Raw genomic sequence first — 25017 nt, 5'->3', positions numbered from 1 at the left:
ATCTTATGATCACGAATCTCGACTTCTTGTGTTCTAAGCCAGTTTGAAATAAAGAAATAGTAAAGATATAAAAATGAAGAAATAGTTAAGACAACTCAGGATCTCAAGAACTCCTGAGTTACAAAAAGAACCGCATGGCCCTTAGTTACTTCCGTACATAGCAGCTCTACTTTGTTACTTGCGCATTACTCATAATTAATGATCAATAGTTAGGGGCTTTGCAATAATTTTCTGTGGGGGTGATTAAAAAATGCTTGCCCCTCTCTTGACATGCCAAAAAAAAACTTTCCTCCCTCTCTGTCTGCTACTAAATGCTGGCTCCTCTAGATAAGCCAAACAGTCCTTATCCCTTGCACATAACAAATATTTGGGAATCCAATTTGCAAACCTTAAATGGTTAAGATATAGAATGCAAGCCTTTTTAGAGCGGTTTATTTAAAAGGTGCCACGTAAAATGACTTACTTGCCAAAAAGTTTTGGCACCCCTATCAACCTGCCAAAGAGCTTGCTCACTTTTGCCCTGCCAAAAAGTGCTTGCCCCTCTTTTTGCCCCCCGACAGATAATTATTGCACAAGCCTTTAAGTTAGATTAATACCTGGGACTAAACACAATAGTGTGTGTTAATACGACATCATGCGCAAAGTGACATGGTAACAATTATTGGAACGGATCCAATATTTCTGATACCAGTAATTTATGACTTGAGATAAGAATTGAAAGCCAGCCACCATGGTGACGGGCTTTTAATAAATGAAACTGCAATTTGAGGACAATTCTGTTCAATTATTCATTACTTTTCATTTAGTTAAAAAGGTATGATGAATGTATATGTATATGCACATGTATACTGAGATGTCGATTCCAGCATAAACGAGACAAAAAATATAAAAATTATATTTATAAAGGAACTTATTTAGTCCTATTGATACTGCAGATTACGTCATTTCCAATGAGATATTCATTATTACCGAAATTTCTTTGAACTAATAGGAGAAACTGTATTCAATTGTGTGTATGTTTATTTGTGTTCAAACTGCTCACCCAGGTCATATCTATTTTACTGAAACCTTTCTCGAAAAAAATCATCTATCCACAATAAGAAGTCGGCGGTTTAGGACAAGAAGGTCCTATCTTCAAAAGCTGCCAGATGTTTTATTTTGAGATTGGGCACAGTATAGAATGCAGAAATTGTCAAATGTCTATAGGGCAGCTATTGCAGATATTACCTTCTGGCACTAGTCTCTCGAAGTTATATTTCAATCCGATGGATCGTCCACCAAAAGATCGTTACAACGGGGTTATGTTACCACGCAGTTAGCAACCTGGACAACCGATTCTTTAGAAATGCTTAGTCGCGCTGAAAGTCGATCGATACATGTTAAAATAAGCACAATTCAGAGATACACCTTTTTGCTATGAAATTAATTTTCTCGGTCAAATATAAAGCAATATTTTTTTTCTTCAGTAATGTCAGTTAAAAACTTGGTGCTTGGATATACATTTTTTTACAAATCCTGGTGTTAAAATTAAGCATCAAATTGTGTCTTTTAGTGTGATATTTTTGATTTTATAGGCCTTCAGTTCGCCCGCGAGCTTTTTACGGAATTCATTTTTTAGCGTCTCAAACTAATATAGTTTGCTAAAGAAAGATATTTCCCACCTCTGTAAAGCACATCGTGTGGGTCTATATGTTATAGTTTTGTTAGAATTTCCGTTTTTATTTTACGCTTTTTCCCTTCATACTCCGAAAATGTCTAACTCAGTACTTTTATCTCGAGAGCAACCAGCAGAAATAGTCGATATTTCCTTTGTTGTTTATCCAGGTCAATTTTCCATTGAAAGCAAATTGCCCGACCAGCGATTTCGTAGCCCAAATCCCCAATTGAGTGTTCTGGTTAAACATGATCCGTAGGAGCCCTATAGGCCTGGGAATTTCTTTGCTATATTGAAGTTCTTGCAACACTGTAGCCATGCCGGTATTCCTATTAAACCCAGGGATATCGATCCACAATGCTAGTATTAGCCTTAGATTTCACTCGTTGATTTTGAAAAATGATCAGCCGGCAGTAAAAATGGTGAAATGAAAACGCAAATTCTGACAAAACTATGATATATCGCTCACGGTGATGTGCGTTAGAAAGTTGGGAAAAATCCTTCATTAGCGAACTATCTTACTTTGAAAAGCTAAAAGGTTGATCCAAAAAAAGGCTCGCGGGCAGAGTTTAAGCCTATCAAAATCGAAAATCTTACACTAAATGACTAAATGTCACGCCTAAGTTTAACACTAGAATTTGAAAAAAAAAATACAGTATCAAGCACTACAATTTTTCCTGACATTTACTGAAAAAATGAAAATGATTGCTTTTCATTTGGCCGAGAAAATTAATTTTACATCGAAAAGGTGTAACTAAAAATTTATCTCATTTCAACACCAAATTCGATCGTTTGTATTGCCTCATTAAATGACTGAGTGAGCCTTGCCAAACAAAAGAATCGGTTGTCCAGGATGCTAACTGCACGGGTCCAGAGGAAAATTGTTACTGCTTTTTTGTTGTTGCGAGAATCGATATTTGAGGCGGCATTTTAGGATTCTATTGTAGTTACCTTTTTATTTATTGATTACACTGGCATTGAATACATCAAGCACATAATATTGCTAATCCATAAATCATTGCACACAATATCTAGAGTTGCATGCATAAATAAATAAAGACATTCACATCCATTAACTACACAAAAATTGCGGTTATCATGGTAACCTTCTAATGTAAGAAAATAATGTGAAAAACAGCAAGAGGCTGAGTAAAAAAATCAGATATTAATGAGATGCTTACACGATCACACTGGAAAAAGATGTTGTTAGATGTTGTTAGATGGTGGACATGTAGGCCTATATTCATTTTGAGAGGAGATTAAAAACGAAACAATGATGGGCAATTTATGGATTTGCCGAAAGTTACTTTGGATGTCAATATTGATTTTGATAGTACGAAAGGCAGCCAGTGAGGGTAAGTAGAATTCTGTGTGGATGTTTAAAATTTATATTTTGTTTAAATACGTTTTACGGAATGGGAACCAAGTGCAACCAAATAAAGCTGGATTTGTACATTTCTAACAGAAAATGTACGCGATAATCAGTGAAATTAATTATTGTTTTTCAAACCTGATTTTTGGCATATTTGTAATGCTTACATACTTCCCATTTTACACCTAAATGAAATTAGCCAAATTCGTTTTGTTTGTCAGGCAAATAAACAAATTGTAGGATTAATATCTAGCGATTTTGACATAGTGTCATAATTCACACATTCAGTTCCCCATAGAACGCCACTTTAAATATCCGAAATAACCAACGGGGTTTCTTTCACGTAACCTTGTTATTTCCTCTTAAAATGCACAGACACCTTTCCTGGCAGTTACTAGTAATATTATATCACCATTGCGTGAGTAAAGAATAACAAAATAAAAAATTGATGAAAATCGTACATTATGTTTTTAAAGTCGTGCCATGGATCATTGTGGCCTATGCAGTAGTAATTTTTTTATAATAGTTTTCTGGTCCTCTTTATTGATACTCTAGATCCAGGTAAATGTGCAGCTTTGTACATGTTGTAATTAAGGAATCATTCCCAAGTACTCTAACATGATGAATTAAAACTTTAAAAAAAAAAAAATATTCGAATGGACGATGGTTTAATACGAAGCACGGCACACTCTCATGGTTCAGTTGGGGTTTAAAATGTTGTGACAAAAAATCAAGATACTCAAATAAGGTTGAATTCTACCTCATCATGCTAACATTCATCAAAAGGAATAAAATGATCAATTGTAGTTTTGTCTAAATTGCTTCTTTTCCGAGATAAAGGTTTTAAAAAATTTGTTTAACATTTTAAAACATTGTTGCAGTGTCTTTTCAAGTAACATGTTAAAAAACGTTTTTATGACATAATATAACCCGACATTTAATGTTATTAATCGTTTTGACCAAAACCGTGACATGTTCATAACACGATTATAACGTTTAAAATATTTCTGTGTTTGAGGCTTGCTGGGAGATATTTGGTAATGGGATGATGGCTATCGTGATTTACCTTTGACTCGCAGACATCCAGCTAAAGTAAAGGGAGTGTTCATTAAAACTTTGGTAGGGGGTGGGGCTGGTTTTCTTCAAATTTTTCGCTCGAAAACTTTTTAGACCCCCCTCGATGGACCGCTAAACTTTTTTGACCGCCCTCTTTTGACAGATAAAACTATTTGACCCGCCATTATCGTTAATAGTGTTGTTTCCCGTGGTGTGGTATCTGGGTCACATGACATTGAGGGAGGAGTTTTTCATTTTATACGTAATTTAAATTTGTCCCAAATCATGGTGCTTATCTGATTTTACAAGGATAAATGAAATAGAGGATTTATTTGGAGGCTATAGGCACAGCAGCATAATTTGGATATGTGGCTATTATGATAGTACAAATGCGCGAATACCGCGCAAAACAATTTGGCCATATTGAAGATTGAATGGTCACATATTGTTAAAATTGGAACATATTTATGCAAAAAGTTGAAATGGTCAAATATGAGATTAATTTGGTCAAAATCACACACGTATACAGACATCAGTTTGGCCCCCTAAGACTATGGCACCTGGGCCTGTGCCCACTGGCCCTTTGGTAAATCTACCCATGGGCCTATGTGAACAAAATAATAATCCGCAATGAAAAATAGTAAACTGAAGTGTGCAGTTTACGTACAAAGAAATTCAATTTATTTGCAATATTTTCTTGATTTAGTTGTATTTTGGAGCAGATTGGTGCATAATCATGTTTGTAGCCTACTTTGTAGAGACATAAAATTATATGATAAAAATGCCAGTATTTCCTAGACCGCAACCCAGATATGTTATATAGATATGTGTGAACTAAGTGCCATCATTATGTCCAACAAAAGCACTGACAATCAAAACTTGCTCATGTTAAAAATGATATGGAGCGCATAAAGTTTGGGTTTTAAAGCGAAAAACCTTTTTGCCCCCCCCCCTTCGAAACACCTAAAACTTTTTGGTACCCCCTCTTTTAAGGTCCAAATCTTTGTTGGCCCCTCCCTTTTTACCAGCCCCCCACCAAAGTATTTATGGACACTCTCTAAATGTGCAGCTTTATACATGTTTTTAATTAAGGACTCATGCCCTAGTACTCTTCAATTAACATGGCGAATGGACGATGGCTTAATACGAATCACGGCACACTCTCATGATTCAGTTGGGGTTTGAAATGCTGTAACAAAAGTTCAAAATAATCAAATCAGGTTAAATTCTACCTCACTATTTTTGCTTTAGTTTTGTCTAAATTGCTTCTTTTCCGAGATAAAGATTTTAAAAAATTTGTTTAACATTTTTAAAACATTTTTGCAGTGTCTTCTCGTGTAACATGTTATTAGGTTATAAAAATGTTTTTATGACATAATATAACCCGACATTTACATGTTCTCGCAGTCACCCAAGCTCATCTTTCAATGCTGGAGGGTCTCACGGACCGATTGACAACATGACTTGGTCCAACATTCAATTGGAGGAGCAGGGGCAGATATATACCAAAAACACAGGCAAAATCTGCCAACCTTTTTTCCAGGAATGTAGCTTTATATGTTGAGCGAGGTTCCTCCCGCCGGACATGTATTACCTCCTTAACTCCTCTTTCAAACCACTTATGTTCTCTGCCGAGCACTAGCACATCCTTGTCCTCAAATGAGTGATTGGTAAATTTGAGGTGCGAGTAAACTGCAGAATCGTTCAAACCTGTAGAACTGGGTCTACGGTGCAGATACATGCGTTTATGCAAGGGTTGCTTCGTCTCCCCTATACATGAGTCCTCACAGTCAGAGTCTTTGCACTGGATGGCATAAACAATATTACTTTGTTTATTAGGGGGGGGGGTTGTCCTTGGGATGCACCAGTTTCTGTCTCAAAGTATTGCCAGGTTTCAAGGAGACGGGGATGTTGTGTTTCCCGAATATTCGCTTAAGCTTCTCCGAAACCCCAGCAATATATGGGATGGTAATGTTCCTTGGACGAGTGCTCCTTGTGGCAGAGGAATCAGACGAGATGGGTTTTGATTTCTCGCGCGAGGTTTGAGAACTTTCTCAAATGTCCAGTTCTGGTACTCACAAGTAACTAGCGCAGATTTGAGATGATTGCGTTCTTCCAACTTAGCCTCCTCGGTAGATGGAATTTTATCCGCACGCTGAAATAGGGTTTTAATTACCCCGAGTTTGTGAATGAGCGAATGGTGCGAATCGAACAACAGGTATGGGTCCGTATGTGTGGATTTTATGTACACTGTGGTATTTAGCGAGCCATTGTTCTCAATTGTTACCAAACAATCCAGGAATGGAAGTTTGTTGTCATGTAAACCTTCCTGCGTGAAACTGATGTTTTCGTCAACAGCGTTGATGTGCTCAAAGAAGGGGGCTTGTTCGCTTTTCTTCAACTTCACGAGCGTATCATCGAAACCAATGCGTTGGTGGTGTGCATGGACTATATAACGGACTATAGGGCTAACCGCTCAAAACGTATAAATTTGCGACGATAGGGGAAACTGGCGAACCCATCGCACAGCCATGTTTCTGTTTGTATTATTTCCAGTCGTACACAAAATAGGTTGAGTTCAAACAAAGTTCCAAAAGGAAGAAAATTTGCTCAGTGGTAAGCTTAGGGCGTTGACTCAGTGAAGTATCCGCTAGTAGAAACTCTCTGACTACTTCGACCGCACCGTCAGGGGGGACGCATGTAAACAGGGCAGATACGTCGTAAGATGTTAAAGTTTCGTCGTCATCTTCCACATGAATGTCTTTAAGCTTATCCACCAAATCACTGGAGTTGGCTAGGTGGTGGCATGATTTACCAACTAAAGGGCCAATGATATACGACAATTGTTTGGCTACATTATAAGTGACAGAGTCAATGCTACTGATTATGGGTCGCAAAGGAATGTCAGGCTTATGAATCTTTGGAAGACCGTAAAAAGCCGGTACCGTTTCACCAGGGTACAACTTGTGATATTCGATACGATCTATGGCCTCAGCGTTCTCTAGTTGTTGAAGCGACTCGATTATTTTCTTTTCTAACCCTTTTCAGAACATCGATCGTAAATTTTGTCGGTCTTACACGCTCTTTCTGGGCTTTGGCGATGATTTTATCAGCCCTATGTCCTTTTACTCGTTGCTTAATCCACAAACTTCGCGGTACGGTATCCGAGTGGAGGCATCTCAAATTAAAACGTAGGTGATTGCGATAGTCAGCTAATTTCCTCGACGTTTTCTCATATTTCCTGGTCAAGTCAAGGCAATCCTTGCCAAAATGAGTTCCGATAAATTTTTGAATATTCTCAGTCATCCAGGTAGATAAACATAATAAAATGAATATTAAATCTGTTCATCTGGACTTACTTTTTTGATAGCAACAGTATCGCGTCTCATCCAAGACGCATTACACAGCCCATTAATTATGAGTATTTATAGAGTAATGCCGCTGCCGCTCAGCGGTGTGCCGCTCCGCTTGCAGAAAAGTACAAGCGGCATGGTGAAGTGTCATGCCGGCAGAAAGTATGAATATAGCGTCCTTAGTTCTTTTTAATTAGTGCGTTTATGCAAAGTTTTGAAGACATTTTAACACCATATGATATAAAAACTAGTAATTTTATATAACTATAACGCTCAAAGACAACATTGTTCAAGGTTGCCACACAGAGCTACATAAAACAATTAGCGCTCAAAAACAATAGCGATCAAGCTTAAACTATAAATTAGACCCCAATATAGCGCAGGGCCTGAGGAATCAGGGAAATTATATGAATGAGGGTAAAGAGTGACGGGCTGTCGATAACTTAAGGTTACTCCTTGCTCTCTTGCGCCATATTGGAACTTCATTAATTAAAGTCCTCACTATGAACGTTTCCGGCTTCAGCCCTGCCGGGTTTGCGGCCTTGATGTTTTTTGTTCATACTGGGCACTATAGTCCGAAGGGCTTAAAACATCAAGACCGGCAGGGCTGAGGCAGGAAACTCATAGTGAGGACTTGCAACTAATGGTGTTGCAAATAATGGCAAGCAGGGCAAGAAAGCAAGGAATAACCGGCGCCGGCTTATTGTAACGTTGACCAACAGGTGGCTTCAATATTATAAATGATTTAATTTGTACAAAACCAAAATGTAACATAGTACTATTGACGGTTTCGCCTATCATGGTCACAATCAACAACTGTAAACACAATCCAACAGCTGTTTCCCACTTCCGGGTCAATCAGCATAAAATTCATAAATTAGTCGCCCACCTCATTCCAGTATTTCAATTGAATGTATGAATACAAAAGCCACCTAAGTCCATACTTTGGCCAAATTGAGTTAAGCATGGGAAATTGTTGCTATACATAGGCCTGTCATATGCATGAAAGAACAACTCAAATTCATTCTCTGTGTCTATTGGGCATGTGAAAAATAGCATGTATGAAAGAATCACCCAATTCCATGATTTGAGTCTTGTAACACATTGATTGAAATCCAGTATGTATAAAAGTCCACTTGTAACACATTCATTGCTAGAGAATGACTTTTAAACAAAAAATGGGTTTAATAAAGGAAAGTGTGTGGTTTATATTACATGGCAGAATGATAATCAACATTATACATACCTGTGTGCTTTATTTTGTATTATCTTACTAGTGGTAATCTCATTCTAACATTGTTGTCTTTGTATATGATTCAAAAAAGTCCAAAATTTAAAATGAACCCCACGAAGTCCCTGAAATGCTAATCGTCATACCTAATACAGGTTAATCCACTCATTTGCACGTAAAACTTACCATATTGACCAGGTAAATCTAACTGAAGGAATTAAAATGATACACGGGTTTTTCTCTCAAAATAACTTCGCATGGACTTAGGTGGCTTTTGTATTCATGTATTCAATTGTACAGGTCCACTCATATGGACGTAAGCTATAGATAGTCGTCAATCACAGGACGGCTATAAACTAGCGTATACACGAGTTACACAATTTTGCAATTTCATAATTTGCATATTATTAGCATATTTGCAAGAAAAAACATGAAAATCAATAAATACCTATATTTTTCACAATTTCAATATTTTATTAGAAATTAAGCATGTAGGCCGTTTGTTATGACTTGATGAATGAAGCTGTTAAAACAGATTTTGATATTTTTGCTTATTTTTCCTTTTTTGCCCCAAAATGTGTAAAAATCAACATTTTTTGGATGACCTATATTTTCTTTGAATATTTATCAAATTTCTTAATTTAGGTATAATACAGTGCAGAAAAAGATGTCAAAAAATCTGTTAAAACAGATTTCATTTGTTCCATTTTCCATTTTGGGTTAAATACTCAATTTTCATGCGCGGGATATTTGAAACATAAAATGAAAACATGTCCATTGCACTTTTTCCTCGAGATGTACTATAATATCAAGGTTACGGATATATTATAATCCCTTCTTATCTTCACTGATCCATCAGATACCTATTGTTATGAATGATCAATGAAAAGGTTCAGAACTGGGCTACTAATGGTCTGTCAAGTATCTATAGTTATTTTCATGACTGTGTCAACTCAAAAATCATGCAAGGTCGAATGTAGGAAAAGTATGATCAGTTGAGCTGTACGCCTGGTACTGAAATAATATGGAACAACAATGCTATTCAACTTAACAGTAAATCACTTTTTATGCATGACTGGATCAGAGCAGGTTTCATAAGAGTTAACGATCTCTTTGACAATCAAGGGTCTATGTTTTCTGTTCAAGATATTCAGCGTCGTATCCCTCAAAATCCAAGGGTCTTCATTGATTACTTTGTTGTTCATAATGCTCTTCCTAAAGATTGGAAAACTCATCCTAAGCCTTGTGAAGAACGCTCTGACATTTTGTTTAATAAAATTCCTATTCAAAAATGCATCGCTAAAGATTTTAAAGAAATTAAAATCAGGTCGATGTATACAACCCCAACGTGTTACAAATTCTGGGCGAACAAATTCCCCAAATTTGGTGGTGGGTGACTTTTGTCACAGGGGTAGGTGATGCGTCTAGTGCACATAGTTGTAGTTGTAGATGTAGTTTGCTGCTGTTTCCCTATCCTTCATTCTTAGCTTTCTACCCTTCTAACATTCTCCTAGCTTCTCTTCTATCAGTCTCCTCGCTTCTCTTTTTTGCTTGCTTGAAACGCTTCTATACTGCGGACGAACCCAACTTGCCGCTGGCTAGCCGAAAGGCGAAAAGGGTAGCAAATTATGTAAGCCTTCTCCTGCCAGTACATAGCCTCTCCTTACTCAAGACTCCTCATGTCCTCCCAGCGGTCACTACCGGGCAACTGGCATCTTGCGATACCAGGCAGACATGAGGGGATCTGGGAGCAGCAAAGGGCCCCAAAGGTGTGATACGCAGGCCCACCGGCGCGTGGACACGACCTGGTTACACACCAACCTTTGCCCCAACTATGGGTCAAATAGTTGAGGTAGTTCACTACCTCAGGCGGACAGTCTCGAGCACCCGGTATTGTTTCGGCAGAAGGGCGCCATGGATTACATTCAGTCTCCCAGACTATGTAAAGAACTTGATCAGTCCGGTTCGACTGCCTGATCAGGAAGTACTGCCGAATCAGGCAACATGTTGCCGAGTCAGGCAGCATGGTATCCCACAATGCAATGCTCTATTTCAAATAGAGCATCTTTTAATATACCGTTATTTCTTGGTTTAGAGTAAAGAAGTGGTAAAATATATTAAATTATCAATGAATGTACAATTAGTAGTAATTTTTCATCAATTTTAGTTAAAATAAAGTTAATTTGCATATTTAAATCAAATTTTTAAAAAACCGTTAGAAATTGTTTTGTTATTTAAATTATTTTCCTCCCGGTGGAATTTTTTTTCGCCCGGTTAAAAATTGTCAACTTACATGTAGTTCATGTGTGTCAAAGTAAAATTTCCCCCGATCTTTTATAAAAATCACCATGAACAATTTAGTCCTTAGTCTGTCAAATTCGGAAGGGTTACCAAAGCCTGTGTTGCCTGACTCGGCAACATGCTGCCTGATTCGGCAGTACTTCCTGATCAGGCAGTCGGACCGGACTGTTGATGGTTGCTACACAAGAATGCTTAGATCAGTATACAACATCAATTGGAAGCAGCACATCACGAACAAAGAGCTATATGGTGACCTACCGAAACTTTCACAGAAGATCAGAGAGAGGAGGACACGTTTTGCTGGGCACGCATACAGAAGCAAAAATGAACCTGTAGCTAAGCTGATCCATTGGACACCAAAACATGGAAACAGAAAACCTGGTAGACCCCCTCTAACATACGTGGATGAAATAATCGCAAGATTCCTCGTTTCATGCAGTAACAGCAGGGTAAGTAAGAAAACGCGAATAAACATATTGGCCTCAGAAATCGATGTTTTAATCCAATAAGTACAACCTCGTGTTTTTCGAAATATGATGTTATAGCTTGTACTCGTTGTTGTTATCACTTGCAAACTTCGATAACAACCAAAGTGCACTTGGAGAGTGATTTAAAATAAATGCTCATGTAGTCAGCATAATGTTTTCAAGAATTTCGGACGGTCAAACCAAAATTTTGAGCATGCCATTGTGAAAAATGACTCTTAATTCAAGTACACGTGTAAAACCGTCAGAAAACAGTGAAATGGGAAGACAAATCAAAGTGTAACAGTAAATTGGGAAACTCACAGCTGCTAAAACCACACTGAAATTTTGTGTATATGTATGTATAACAAATGTCCAAAAGCGATTGTGTCTGACATTTCTATTGTTTGAAAAATGTACAAAAAACCCGATTTTTCACTAATTTGCCCCCAAAATCTTACCAGATACGAAAGTAAAAAAAGAGTACACATGTCATGTACTGACCCATGGTACTTCTCACACTAAATAGTAGGTGTAGGTCATGTTTACTTTTCAACAGGGGCTACCCTAAAGAACCTCGCTACCCCAGCCCTTAACCAGAGATCCTTTAATAATGAGATAAGACACTCTCTACAAACTGCCTATACCATGCTATACAGCAGTTGAAGACAGGCAATTCGCAAGCGTCGTCGCCGGCCAAGTCTTACTACGAACGTGTAATGAGAAGATACCATAGAGTCCTACATAGAGATCTGAGGAAGAGACGGTCCGAATTGACCTAGTGACCTATAATTTATAGGAGAATCACATTTTTAGAGTATAAGTCCGCCCACCGCTGTCAATCATTCTAATGAACAAATAAACAAGCTCTGGCAATGACGTAATCCTAATTATAAATGAGAAAATCACATTGTACATGTAATGTCTGCTGTACTAGATGTCTTCCAACAAGTGCCGGAGTGTCGTGGTCCTGCCTTAACTAAATTGTAAATGCATTAATATAATTCGCCAAGTCTTACGCGTAGGCGTGTAAATTTAGGTTAATTTTTGTGATTGAAATAGTATTTTCTTGGAATCTTGGCCCGGATAGCGGGATTGTTGGTCGATTTGATGTATTTAATAAATTAAGTTCATGGATGCGCTAAAATATCATTGAAAGTATTAAAAATAACTGTTCAACATTTAAAAAATACACTGTAGCAGGCTTGATAAAGTCTAACAGTGGGTGCAGCAAGCTGCGATTTTCGAGTAATTTTATTACTTGAACGCGGATGTAGCCGGTAGAAATCGCGGTAGTGTTCCAGGAAACGCAATGGCAGGATAATGGTGGTTTACACATTTGCTTGGCTGTCATATCCCAGTTTGTTTGATCTCTGGTCGCTCCACCTCAACCAAATTACACACTCTATCACAGGGTATCCAAAGTGCACACACACCCCAACCCCACATCACCACCTCCCCACAATATACATATTCCACACATACACACTTAAATTATCTTGATTGTACCCCCAAAATAATAACTAATGTATTAAAAGACAAAGGGAAATATAAAGTGACAATATTGAAGAAAATTGTTGTTAATATCTGCAGTTAAATTTTGTATTACGGTATGGTAATTTTGTTTTTTCTTTTTTTCTGATATCTTTTGAATCATAGTTATCAAAGTTATGTTATCAAAAACAACATTTTAAAAGTATTTGCCTACGGGAAAAATATTTATGGACGGAAACATTTACAATAATATCACGAAATAGGCAATTTTGCTGCAAATTCTGGTATTGTTTACCGCTTTTGCATTCAAATGTACAGGAAGATTACCTGTGTCGAAGGTCACTTGCAGACTTCATATCTACAAGCTGTTATGACAGCATGGAGGTGGCCACGTGCATATTTATAAATATGTATTTATAACTATAGTCGAAGCATACTGTTCAAGTTAAAGGTCGCTCCACCTCAATCAAATTACACAATCTATCACAGGGTACCTTAAGTGTACACACATTCCAGCCCCACATACCCCCCACACACCCCCACAATATACTAGTACACACTCCACACTCCACACATACACACTTTAATAATCTTGTTTGTACCCCAAAAATAATATAAATAATGTATAAAAAGACAAAGGAAAATATAAAGTGTCAGTAATGAAGATAATTGTTTTAAATACCATGTATAAAATTTTGTATTATGGTATGGTATTAGAAGTTTTAAAGGTATTTACTCCTTTTGGCAAACATCAAGCGCTCAAATGTTGTCTTTAATATCATTTTCTGATTGATTCCTTTATAGCTATATCCAAAATGCTTTTTAGGCGTTTGTGATTGTTGAATACATTCTCCAACTGCGAAAATGCGAATACAACAGGACCGTCAATTATGGCGATACCCGTTTAATTTCCGTAAATACCCATTTGCCTTTAAATCATTTCATGCTATGAACATGATTAAGGTGCTGCACCTGTCATATTTTTGTTCATTTGGCATGTTTGGGTTTCAATAAAGCACAAATATGCATTGATATAGTTCTTATTTTCCAACAGATCAATCGCCTCCATCAATAAGCTGTCCCAGTAACATGACTGTTTCCTCGCGTACAGTGACATGGAGCCCTCCAAGTGCATCGGATACTGTTGACGGTTCAATACCAGTTGCTTCGACAAATTGCATTCCAGCATCTGGGGATGTTAGCTTCCCAGTGGATGAGACTACAACAGTTACATGTACAGTAGCTGATAGGGCAGGGAACTCGGCTTCTTGCACTTTTACTGTTACTGTCGGTAAGCATTCTATTGGGTAGTTGTTTATTTAACACTTGTTGCTCATAAAATGTGAAACTTTGTAACTTAAATTGTAAATGACATTAATACAACACGAATAGTAACTTGTTATATGTGATAACGACTTATTTTTTAACGATCTTCTTTTTTTTAAGAATAAGCTTATAGGTTTGATGATAACGAAAAAACTCATTATGATAATTTTCTTCATATTTTTTTCTGATATGTTTTTGAATCATAGATCAACAAAATCCTGTCATAAACTGCCCAGGTGATATACTTACAAACTCAAATACACAATCCTGGTCCGTCACAACGGTAACTGATAATATTGACATAATGATCCAAGTAAATTGCACGCCTTCATCGCCGTTTACTTTCCCTATTGGAGAGACAATAGTTACATGCCTGGCTACTGATGATGCAGCTAATACAGCGATGTGCACATTTAAAGTTACAATAGGTAAGCTGGACAAGTTTCCGAGGAGAATGAAGACGTAACACATACAGATGAAGCGAGCTTGACGAAGAATTCAAATATCATAATTACACTTCTGCGGGTCTTCTGATGTAAAGAGTGCCTAAACGAAACATCTCCATAAATCTCAAGATCCCACAATAGAATACATAATATCAAGAGTGATAAACTTCTGACGATGTCAAATAATAATATTATGCAACAATGCTTTTATGCAATTATTAATAGCCATTTGTCTTTAAATCACTAGTTTGTTTTACGTCCAACGATTCATTTAAGGCTATGAACATGATAAAGGTGCTGACCCTCTCACATTTTGGTTCATTTCTTTTTCAATTAATAGCACAAATATGCATTGATATAGTTTTTATTTTCAACAGATCAATCGTCTCCATCAATAAGCTGTCCTTATAACAGGACTGTTTCCTCGAGTACAGTGACTTGGAACCCTCCAAGTGCATCGGATAATGTTGACGGTTCAATACCAGCTGGTTCAATACATTGCAGTCCAGCATCTGGGGTTTGCTTCCCAGTGGATAATACTACAACAGTTACATGTACAGTAGCTGATAGGGCAGGGAACTCGGCTTCTTGCACTTTTGCTGTTACTGTCGGTAAGCATTATATTCGTTTATAGTCGTTTATTTAAACGTAGCACTAACATGTGAAACTTTGTAACTTTAAAGAAAGAGAGCAAGGTATACCAACTTGATGTGGGGAAACAAAATCACCACATCAAGTTGGTATCCGTATACCTTGCTCTCTTTCTTTTCAGTTGTTCATATATTCAAGATATCCTCTTGTATCATTTATTGATCCTTGACGTTGGATTCACCATTACCCACTTGTGTAACTTTACTAAATTGTAATTCAACAACTCTCCCTACACCTTTGTACAGGAGCCAAACGCTGCTATTCATGCTATTCAGTCATAAATTAACTCTTTTCTAGTTGCGTATATACACGGACACAAGTTAATGGCCAATTCAGTTATTTGCTCATCCGAAAGATCTTCAAAAGTATCAAAATTTAGATTTTGGTACCTTTACATTTGTATAGATGTGCTAACATAGCCTGCTAGTGTTTCAGCAGAAAGCCGTGTATTGAAGACTAAATAAGGCATTTACATGTAATCTTGTAATTTATATGCTGTCAGTATATATTGTCAGTATATAAATTAGCCAAATTAGCCGTTTTTTGCCAAATCTGTCATTTCAAAAACACCATATGACAATTTGAATGACTTATTCTTCACTTTTAAGCACAACTTAGCAATTTCACGGAATGGGTCTTTAACGGAGGCGTGCATACACGTTATGTCATGTGAGCGTGTAAAATTCGTCATGCCTGGAACGTGTTAGACTTCTCCGTAGTCCACTTGCTGGTGTACATACTCTGGCTATTGCATTTAACCTTAAAACTCTGATTTAATTAATTTGTGCACAATTGATAGATTTTCACATCTGATCTTTTTAGTCACCGTACTCCCTCTGTTAACTTCCCAGGCTTTCGCGATTAATAAACTGGTAGATTCTAAAATTAGAATTGTTCAGTATTGAAGTGCCATTATAATTATGCCATTATGATATGTTGCATTCAATAATATAAGCCTGCGTATACTTTACTTTTACTGTAACTAATATAATTATATAATCTTTTTCATAACCATTTTATACTAGTATTTTGAAATAATAAATATCAGTATAATTTCGAGTTCAACTGAATGCGTTCATCATGATTAATAACATGTTTTTATTTATCAAAAATCAACTATGGCATAGTCTGTGAACGTGTGTGTTTATCTCCGTTATAGATAATAAACATTGTTTTTTTATGTAGTTTTATTGCTGATATCAACAGAGAAATCACCGATCTTCTTGTAATGTTGAGTGACAATGACTAACTTACGTTTCTCATGAAATAATGGAGAGATTGCAATGTTTCATAATCGGCCCGCGGAACGTGCGTTAATATGCACATTTATACGCATGTTCAAACCAAGGATTTTGGATACAGTATTCGGCCCTCTTGCGGCCAAATGTTTGTGACCAAAATCTGGTAAATTCTGGAGGGCGTAAACATGTTTATATTATACTGCGATCTATATTATGACGTTAATTCAGCCACAGTTGATTTTAAAACAGATGTAACATGCCCTTTTCAGTGCTTCCCGAATATTATTATTACAAAAACCTTATTGTTTCTGTAGTTTAAGGACCATTACATGCATTATAATTATCATGACTTTATTTTCAAAATGATACTTTTTCGTAGTGAATGTAACGCTGCAAAAATGTCAATTTCAACCTGAACCGTGCGTATGCAAGGTATAACATTTGTATCAAAAAGGCACATGACAATGTCATTCTTATACGGCCGATCTCACATGCATTTCAATGGACAATCTGTACGAATGAACTGCGCGTATGAATGAAGTCAAATTTTCACACCTCCCTTTTATTGTAATTATTTCTTACAAACAGAAAGGATCATAATAATAGTTAGACTTTCCTTCGTATGTTCGTTATCCTTGACTGTCTTTATCATGTGAAATGAACAAATTTTGTGCATTTTCAACGATGTCTCCACGTTTATTTTAAACGTGCAAACTCTTCAAGGAGAGTGGTATTGAATAGATCGACGAGCATACGATCACGGCGTTTGGAAATCGCAATCTCTCTAATCATGTAGACGATCGTTAGCTTGTTTTCGTTGTTGAAAGGGATTTAACCATGTCTTACCGTTTTTCATAACCGTTTAACAACTTGCGTCCGGCACCTCTGCGTGGTTTACTTCACTCGGGATGCGGACAGCGCGGGCGCATCGTTGTTTATAAACGGTGATGAACAACGGCGAAATATGATTGAATTGATTAAAAACGACTTGTTTTTTGACGATCTATTTTTAAAAATAATTATAATCATATAGTTTGCATGATACTCAAATAACTCATTATCGATTTGTTTTGATTCATTCATAGATCAACAAGATCCTGTCATAAACTGCCCAGCTGATATAGTCACAAACACAAACACACAATCCTGGTCCGTCACAACGGTAACTGATAATTTTGACATAATGATCCAAGTAAATTGCACGCCTTCATCGCCATTTACTTTCCCTATTGGAGAGACAACAGTTACGTGCCTGGCTACTGATGATGCAGCTAATACAGCAATGTGCACATTTAAAGTTACTAAAGGTAAGCTGCACAAGGTTCTAAAAAAATAAACAGATGATGTACCGTGCCAATCGGAACCCGACTTTCAGACATGACAAAATGTCTTGACATGCGGGTTCATGCAGGGTCAGGTCTTTCTTGAATTTTATCAACATAAACAGGGACACCAATATTGCGCCAATTTTATGCAGACTAAGGGCAAGTTGGTTGCGTCAACAAAAGGATTGGTCATCGGATGGTTTATAAAAGGGATTCATAAAATTTCTCTTCTGCCCATTAGCAGGCACATGGTGAGGATGTTTGACTCAACATGAACTACAATATTAATGACTCTAATGAAATGTTTGATATCCGATCTTATATACAATCTTAAATATACAGCTAAAGATGCACTGAAAGTAATAATGAATATCTTTATTTATATAAATATTGTCAGATTTGTTTGGCCAGATATCTTTACCATACAGCTTTACCCCCAACAGATTTGGTAGACCCTCGAATCGTCTGTCCAATGAGCATTACAACTACTTCGAACACGGTTACATGGTCTGCACCACGTGTTTCGGATGACATGGATGCGACGCTTGACGTGTCATGTAGTCCTTCATCAAATTCATCATTCACGGCTGGACAAAGTACAAACGTAACGTGCTTAGTCACTGATGATGCAGGAAATACCGGTATATGCACATTCTCAGTAACTATTGGTAAGCAAATAATGCTTGAGAAAGAGCAAGACTTGTTTCCTGGAATAACACTTGTTCATATATTTCATATATGTTATATAAAATTGTCCATGTGAAGTTCACCATATGATATTTTAAATGCATAGATTCCAACCTATTTCGACCCCCTCCCACCCTCACAAAGCAATGTTGGAGCAAACATGTTACGCATTTCAAAATATTGAGGCGTTAGGTATACAAAATTGGATAAAGGGAGCGACGAGGCTCATTAAACTGTGGAAGTGTCTTAGCAATTTTACACTTGCTTGTAAAAACGTAAGACGTTTTATTCCTCGATTGGGTGTAAAGTTATTTGAACTTTTTCTATATCTGCATGATTGGCGACAAATTAAGATGCCAACCATCAGTGAACGGTGAAAGTCGTGTTTCCCTTGGTCACTTTCTGATTACTTAAAAAAGGTCATTTGGGAAAACAGTTTGATGAATGTGCCTTTATTTTGCTGAAGTCTACCAAGTCTAGTAAAGTTTTCTGTTGGGATCATAAATGTAAGATTATGTAGTAGGTTATCTACTTCGTAATATTTCTCATGAAATGTGTTATGAGGACAGAAAGCGTAACATTAAATACTCCATTTTGTACTTTCAACGCTATACCATTATAAGTATCACAGCTCTGCAAATAATGAGTCTTGTTCCTGATGTTTTTTTAACTTACTAGTGAACCACTTTGTTTTTTCTCTCTAGATCAAGATAAACCTATGATAACCTGTCCAGCAGACATAACAGTTGCAACTAGCCAAGTAACATGGCCGACACCAGATGTTTCAGATCCTACGGATTCATCGCCAACAGTGTTATGCAGTCCTAAATCAGGAGCAACATTTACATCAGGATTGAAATCGACAGTAACATGTACAGCAACCGATCACGCTGGGCATTCAGTCATGTGTTCATTTTCTGTTACCGTCGGTATGCATTTAGTAATTAATTAGTCTGATCTATTATTGATTGAATTTGATGATAAGATAAGATAAGATAAGATAAGATAAGATAAGATAAGATAAGATAAGATGAGATGAGATGAGATGAGATGAGATGAGATGAGATGAGATGTGATGAGATGAGATGAGATGAGATGAGATGAGATGAGATGAGATGAGATATGATAAGATGAGATGAGATGAGATGAGATGAGATGAGATGAGATGAGATGAGATAAGATAAGATGAAGAATACAGGAGAGACCTGATGGGCTAAGGTGAAGACCGCCTTTACATTTAGAACATAAGTGTACAAATTTACAGGGAAAAGGCCTAGATATATCCATATCAAAAATCATTATACAAAATATTTTCTTCAATTTTTTTTAAAATAGACACTAAAATACCATTCTGATCTTTCCAAACTTTATGTAAACGCAAAAGAAATGTCTTTTGTCAGACTCCTAAACTAAGTTGTTAGTAAATTGATTATGTGTTCTAAACAGATAAAACGACTCCAATAATATCCTGTCCGTCTAACATCATAAAATCGTCCAGTGTGATCATCTGGTCTGGGCCCACAGTATCAGACACTACCGACATGTCAGTTACTGTCAACTGCACCCCGACTTCAGGTTCGACATTTGGTGTCGGAGAATCTTCTGTCACGTGTTCGGCAACTGACGATGCAGGCAACACAGCAATGTGCAACTTTACAATTACCGTGGGTAATGCTATTTAAAACTGTTTATATATTGGTTTGCTTCGAGTTCGGTAGTGATGTCAATACCTTTTTGCTGTTGCGCCGCAAGCGTGTCGACAAACCACCCTCGTACATTCTGGGAGATTAACTACCGAACTTGAGGTGAACCAAACCAGTAAGAGTATAAAAACAATGAACGATGAACCTGTTATTATTCCAAGAGTTACCTTTTTATGAATTGAAATACTTCTTTATCGTAATGTTTTGAGCGTCACAATACATACTACACTAATTAAAGAACAAATACATTTCACTATACTTATTGTGGATTAACATCAAATGAATGTTTATTTGATGATCATTTTATAATAATTGAAGATCAAGTTAATCCTGTGATAACCTGTCCTGGAAGTGTGATCACAAATACAAACCCAGTATCTTGGCCGGATCCAACTGCAACAGATAACACCGATCTATCACTTCAAGTATCCTGTAGTCCTGCCTCAGGCACTAACTTCGCATCTGGAATGAGTTTTGTAACGTGTACAGCGATGGACGATGCGCAGAATTCGCAACAGTGCAAGTTTATTGTCATTATGGGTATGGATTTATTTAAATCAATAAAATTATTATAAGAGTCAAAATGTAAGAATTTGAAGCATCTGCTTGTGTAAAGAATTATTTCTGGGAAAATTGTTTTTACAATCTCTTAGCGTGATAAACTGTTAACAAATTTAGACGCATTTTGATGGCCGAGCAATATCGGCAAGTTAAATTAAAAAATAATAACAATAAAAACAAAAACAAAAAACAAACAAAACAGTATTCAACCCCCGGGGAGGACTCAACTAATTCGTAAAGTCATCCCGGAGGAGAACAAGTGTCTCAATATTTAAAAATATTCGTTTGTTATGTTCAGACATAGACCGTTTTTGGTCTGCTATTTTTTCCTTTTCAAATAATGACGTAATGACGTCTTAGTTCTAATAAATTGCACATGTCAAATCGCGTTTTTACTTTTTGATTTATCTGAAACAGATGCAACGGCTCCAACTATATCTTGTCCACCAGATATAGTGCAGCATTCCAACCCAGTATCGTTGCCTGTTCCTACGGCTTCAGATAACATCAATTCTATTCCCAATGTTGTATGCAGTCATACATCCAGTTCTAATTTCTCTCCTGGACAAACTACAATCACCTGTACAGCAACCGATTATGCTGGCAATTCCAAGTCATGCACTTTCGCCGTTGTCATTGGTTTGTGTAAAATAAATAAATTCGATAACAACCAGCTATACAAAGATTTCATTTCAAAACCTCGGGATGTTATTAAAACAAAATAACATTCAAAACAGCCCTTCATTAGGCCAAAATCTAAGATTAAAAAAACCCCAAAAAACAAAAAACAAATTAAGTAATACTAGTCTCAAGATAATCACATAATGTGACGAAACTTGGAGACATTGCAATAAACATAATATTCAAATATATTGTGCTAATCTATCAAAAGGTCTTGCAATCGTTTGTCCTGCTGACATCATTACTTCATCCAATCCTGTGACTTGGACCAATGCTACTGTTCCTAATTCTACGGGTACGCCGATAGTAGTGGTGACATGTAGTCATGCATCAGGGGAAACATTTACTGCTGGGCAAACCATAATAGTGACATGTACTGCCCCTATTGATCATGTTGATGAACTAAACATTGAATCATGCCAATATACCGTCACAGTGGGTAAGGCATTGCTCGTTAAACATATTCTGTAACTTAATGTAAATAATCAGTGAATCATGGCATAGCACCAATAGAAATAAGTGTGTTTATAAGAGTTATTAATTCTTTTGAACTACGCTCTGAAGATGGCACTCGCTAGAGTTCCGAAAGCGCAGCCTTCTGAAAAGGACTTCTCTAGGGAAAGATTAAATCTTACTACAATTTGTCCTCATGTTTTGTTACTAGTTGCTTTTTTGTTGTTTGTTAGAAGGCCCTTGTGGAAAGTATGTTCTTTAAAAAAGGTATTTTATCGTAAACAGTCCTGTATTCACTATATATAAATAGCTATTTATATATCACCATGGGGTACATGGGCGCAGCCATTACACAACATCGTATCACCAAAGAGTATCTAGATTAGCATTCACTCCATACAAATGAATAGGAAAACAAGATGTCGGTATCCATGAATTTTCACAAAAATGATATGGGCCAAAAATCTGAAGATTGGGGGATTCTGTAACTTACATATGTTATGAGAAACTGATTTTAGAGAAAAGTCACCGTCCGAAAGCGTTTTAAAATTTACCGAGCGCCATTCATTTTATAAGGGTTTTTAATCGGTAAAACACCCCAAATTTTGAGCGACTAGTTGCTGAAGTCAACCGACTGGCGCCCATACTGGCGCCCAGCCAAAATGGCAACCTCCATTTCTCTCTATCAAGAATTTATATATTGCTATTTATAAATAGTGAATACAGGACTGGTAAAGATAACAATGAAAGATGTTAAGAATTTAAAATATAGGCGTATGTTCTTTATTGCACTGTAATATTGATTTTATGATAACGTTACAAACTTACTTCCATATTACAGATCAATCTACCCCATGCATCTCCTGTCCTAGTGATATTATATCCAATACCCCACAGGTGTCATGGGGTAATCTTACGGCTAACGATACCATTGACACATCAGTTGCAACATCTTGTAACCCGTCATCTGGAGATACATTCGAGCAAGGATCAACAACAGTCACTTGCACAGCTACTGATGATGCAGGGAATACAAACACGTGCATGTTTAATGTCACTGTGGGTATGTATGCCAGCAAACATTCTATTATCCAGATAAAATAAATCACATATGTTTATCAAAACGTAGTCTTGTGAAGAATATAAATCAATGGAACCAACACAGTCTCTGTTCATTCGGAAACCAAACTTTGACTCAAGTCAGAACCGACATCTGTAATACATGACTGAAAAGTGTAAGGTGAACACAATTGTTTATGATTTTTGTGTACGTCTATTTTGCAGATAAAACAGCACCCATGATATCCTGTCCTGCCAGTATGACAGTAACAGACTCTCAGGTGATGTTCAGTGGCCCAAATGTTACAGACAATATCGATGCCGCACCCGCAGTTACCTGTAGTCCGTCATCGGGGAATAATTTCACAGTTGGTCAATCTACAACAGTAATCTGCACAGCTACTGATGATGCTAGCAACTCCGCCACTTGTATGTTTACGGTTACTGTAGGTACGTTACTTATATAACTGAGGTAGAAAGAATGATTCATATCATACAGCTTCATAGAATTTACAACTTAATAATGATGCTACTGCAAGCTTATTTTGCATATTTATGTGCACTTTTCTAATGTAGACCGGGGAGATCCGTCAATTAACTGTCCTACAAACGTTGTCGTTTCCACAACTCAAGTATCTTGGAATGATCCTACGGCTTCCGATGATATAGATACGTCAATTCGAATTGTTTGCAGTCCTTCATCAGGCTCAACTTTTACTGCTAATCAGATGACACCTATAACGTGTACAGCAACAGATGATGCAGGAAATACTGACCAGTGTGCCTTTAATGTTACAGTTGGTAGGAAGTTTTGCAAAATGCTTGCATGATATTACTATAATATTCAAATAAAAGTATAAGAATGCGTCGGTTTCATTCCATAGTGGCGTAAGATGGGGCATCGCGAATAAACAACTTCTGAAGAAATGCCAATATAAAATCGAGTTGCATAAACTAGACATTGATGTTATTTTGTACTTGATGTGAAATTTCTGTAGTAAAATAAATATAATAACTTTAAAAAAGTACGAGCTCGTACGTCCGTGTGGAAAACACGCAAAACACATATCCCTATAAATCTTACACCACCTCCGGCGTCGTGTAATTCCTATGGCGTTACTTTATGTCGGCTTCCTTCCATTATGGCGTAAAGGTGAATGACGCGAAGGTGATACGCCAATATTACGTGCAATTTTTCTTATTTTACCAATATTTCTTTGTTTACTATTTATAAAATGTGTATAAAAAGTGGCGTAAGGTGGATACCTTTTAAAAAACTAATGACCAAATATCACCTTACGCCACAATGAAATAAGGCCGACGAATTGTCGTGAAAGTGGAAACGTTAAAATAATAATATTTTTTATAATAATAATACAGCCAGTAACCAATAAATCACGCGAACAAACAAATAAAAGACAAAACTATAATATGTGGAAATTATCATTTTATTTAATGGAACTTGTAGGTATTTATGATTACTATTAGTGATTGACTTTCCTCTCCTAAACAGATCAAAACGACCCAACGATCACGTGTCCTTCGGACATAGCACAGCGATCACAACAAGTGTCCTGGTCAAACTTATTGACAACAGACAACACATCAGTTACAGTTACGTGTGACAGACCATCAGGTTCATCTTAATGCAATAACTACAGTTACGTGTACTGCTACTGACGATGCAGGCAATACAGCAATGTGCATGTTCGTCGTAACCGTTGGTAAGTGGTCTTGACGTCGCTGTTCATATCGTGTATGTATTAAACAATTCTTATGAAAGATCGTTAAAAGGAGGTGTTCAGATTTTTGCGTATTGTGTTTTTTTACCTCACATTGAGGCCTATACCAAAATAATATATTCCCAACTTTTGAGGTTTGCACTAGCCGTTTTGATATTAGTAGTAAAAACGTGTTTCGCAATGGCCATAGAACAGTATGTGTGTTATACCATAATTA

At 36.9% G+C, this 25017-nt stretch overlaps 1 protein-coding gene across 1 annotated transcript; it reads left to right on the top strand.

Annotated features, from left to right (window-relative positions):
• The first annotated feature begins 20840 nt into the window (after positions 1 to 20840).
• Positions 20841 to 24705, top strand: LOC140147080 (hyalin-like). The gene is made up of 7 exons (XM_072168852.1): positions 20841 to 20844; positions 21283 to 21504; positions 21758 to 21985; positions 22841 to 23062; positions 23284 to 23508; positions 23635 to 23859; positions 24572 to 24705. The coding sequence occupies exons 1-7, from the start codon at positions 20841 to 20843 to the stop codon at positions 24703 to 24705; spliced, it is 1260 nt and encodes a 419-aa protein (XP_072024953.1).
• Positions 24706 to 25017: the final 312 nt, after the last annotated feature.

Source organism: Amphiura filiformis, chromosome 3 (assembly GCF_039555335.1).
Source record: "Amphiura filiformis chromosome 3, Afil_fr2py, whole genome shotgun sequence".
NCBI classification, from domain to species: Eukaryota; Metazoa; Echinodermata; class Ophiuroidea; order Amphilepidida; family Amphiuridae; genus Amphiura; species Amphiura filiformis.
The sequence above is the reverse complement of the archived record's forward strand: the minus strand, read 5'-3'. Positions and strand labels throughout refer to the sequence as shown.

Coding starts and splice junctions, on each gene's coding strand:
- LOC140147080 (XM_072168852.1), top strand. Junction 21,986..22,840: donor CCAATATACCGTCACAGTGG/GTAAGGCATTGC, acceptor TCCATATTACAG/ATCAATCTACCCCATGCATC. Junction 23,509..23,634: donor TATGTTTACGGTTACTGTAG/GTACGTTACTTA, acceptor TTTCTAATGTAG/ACCGGGGAGATCCGTCAATT.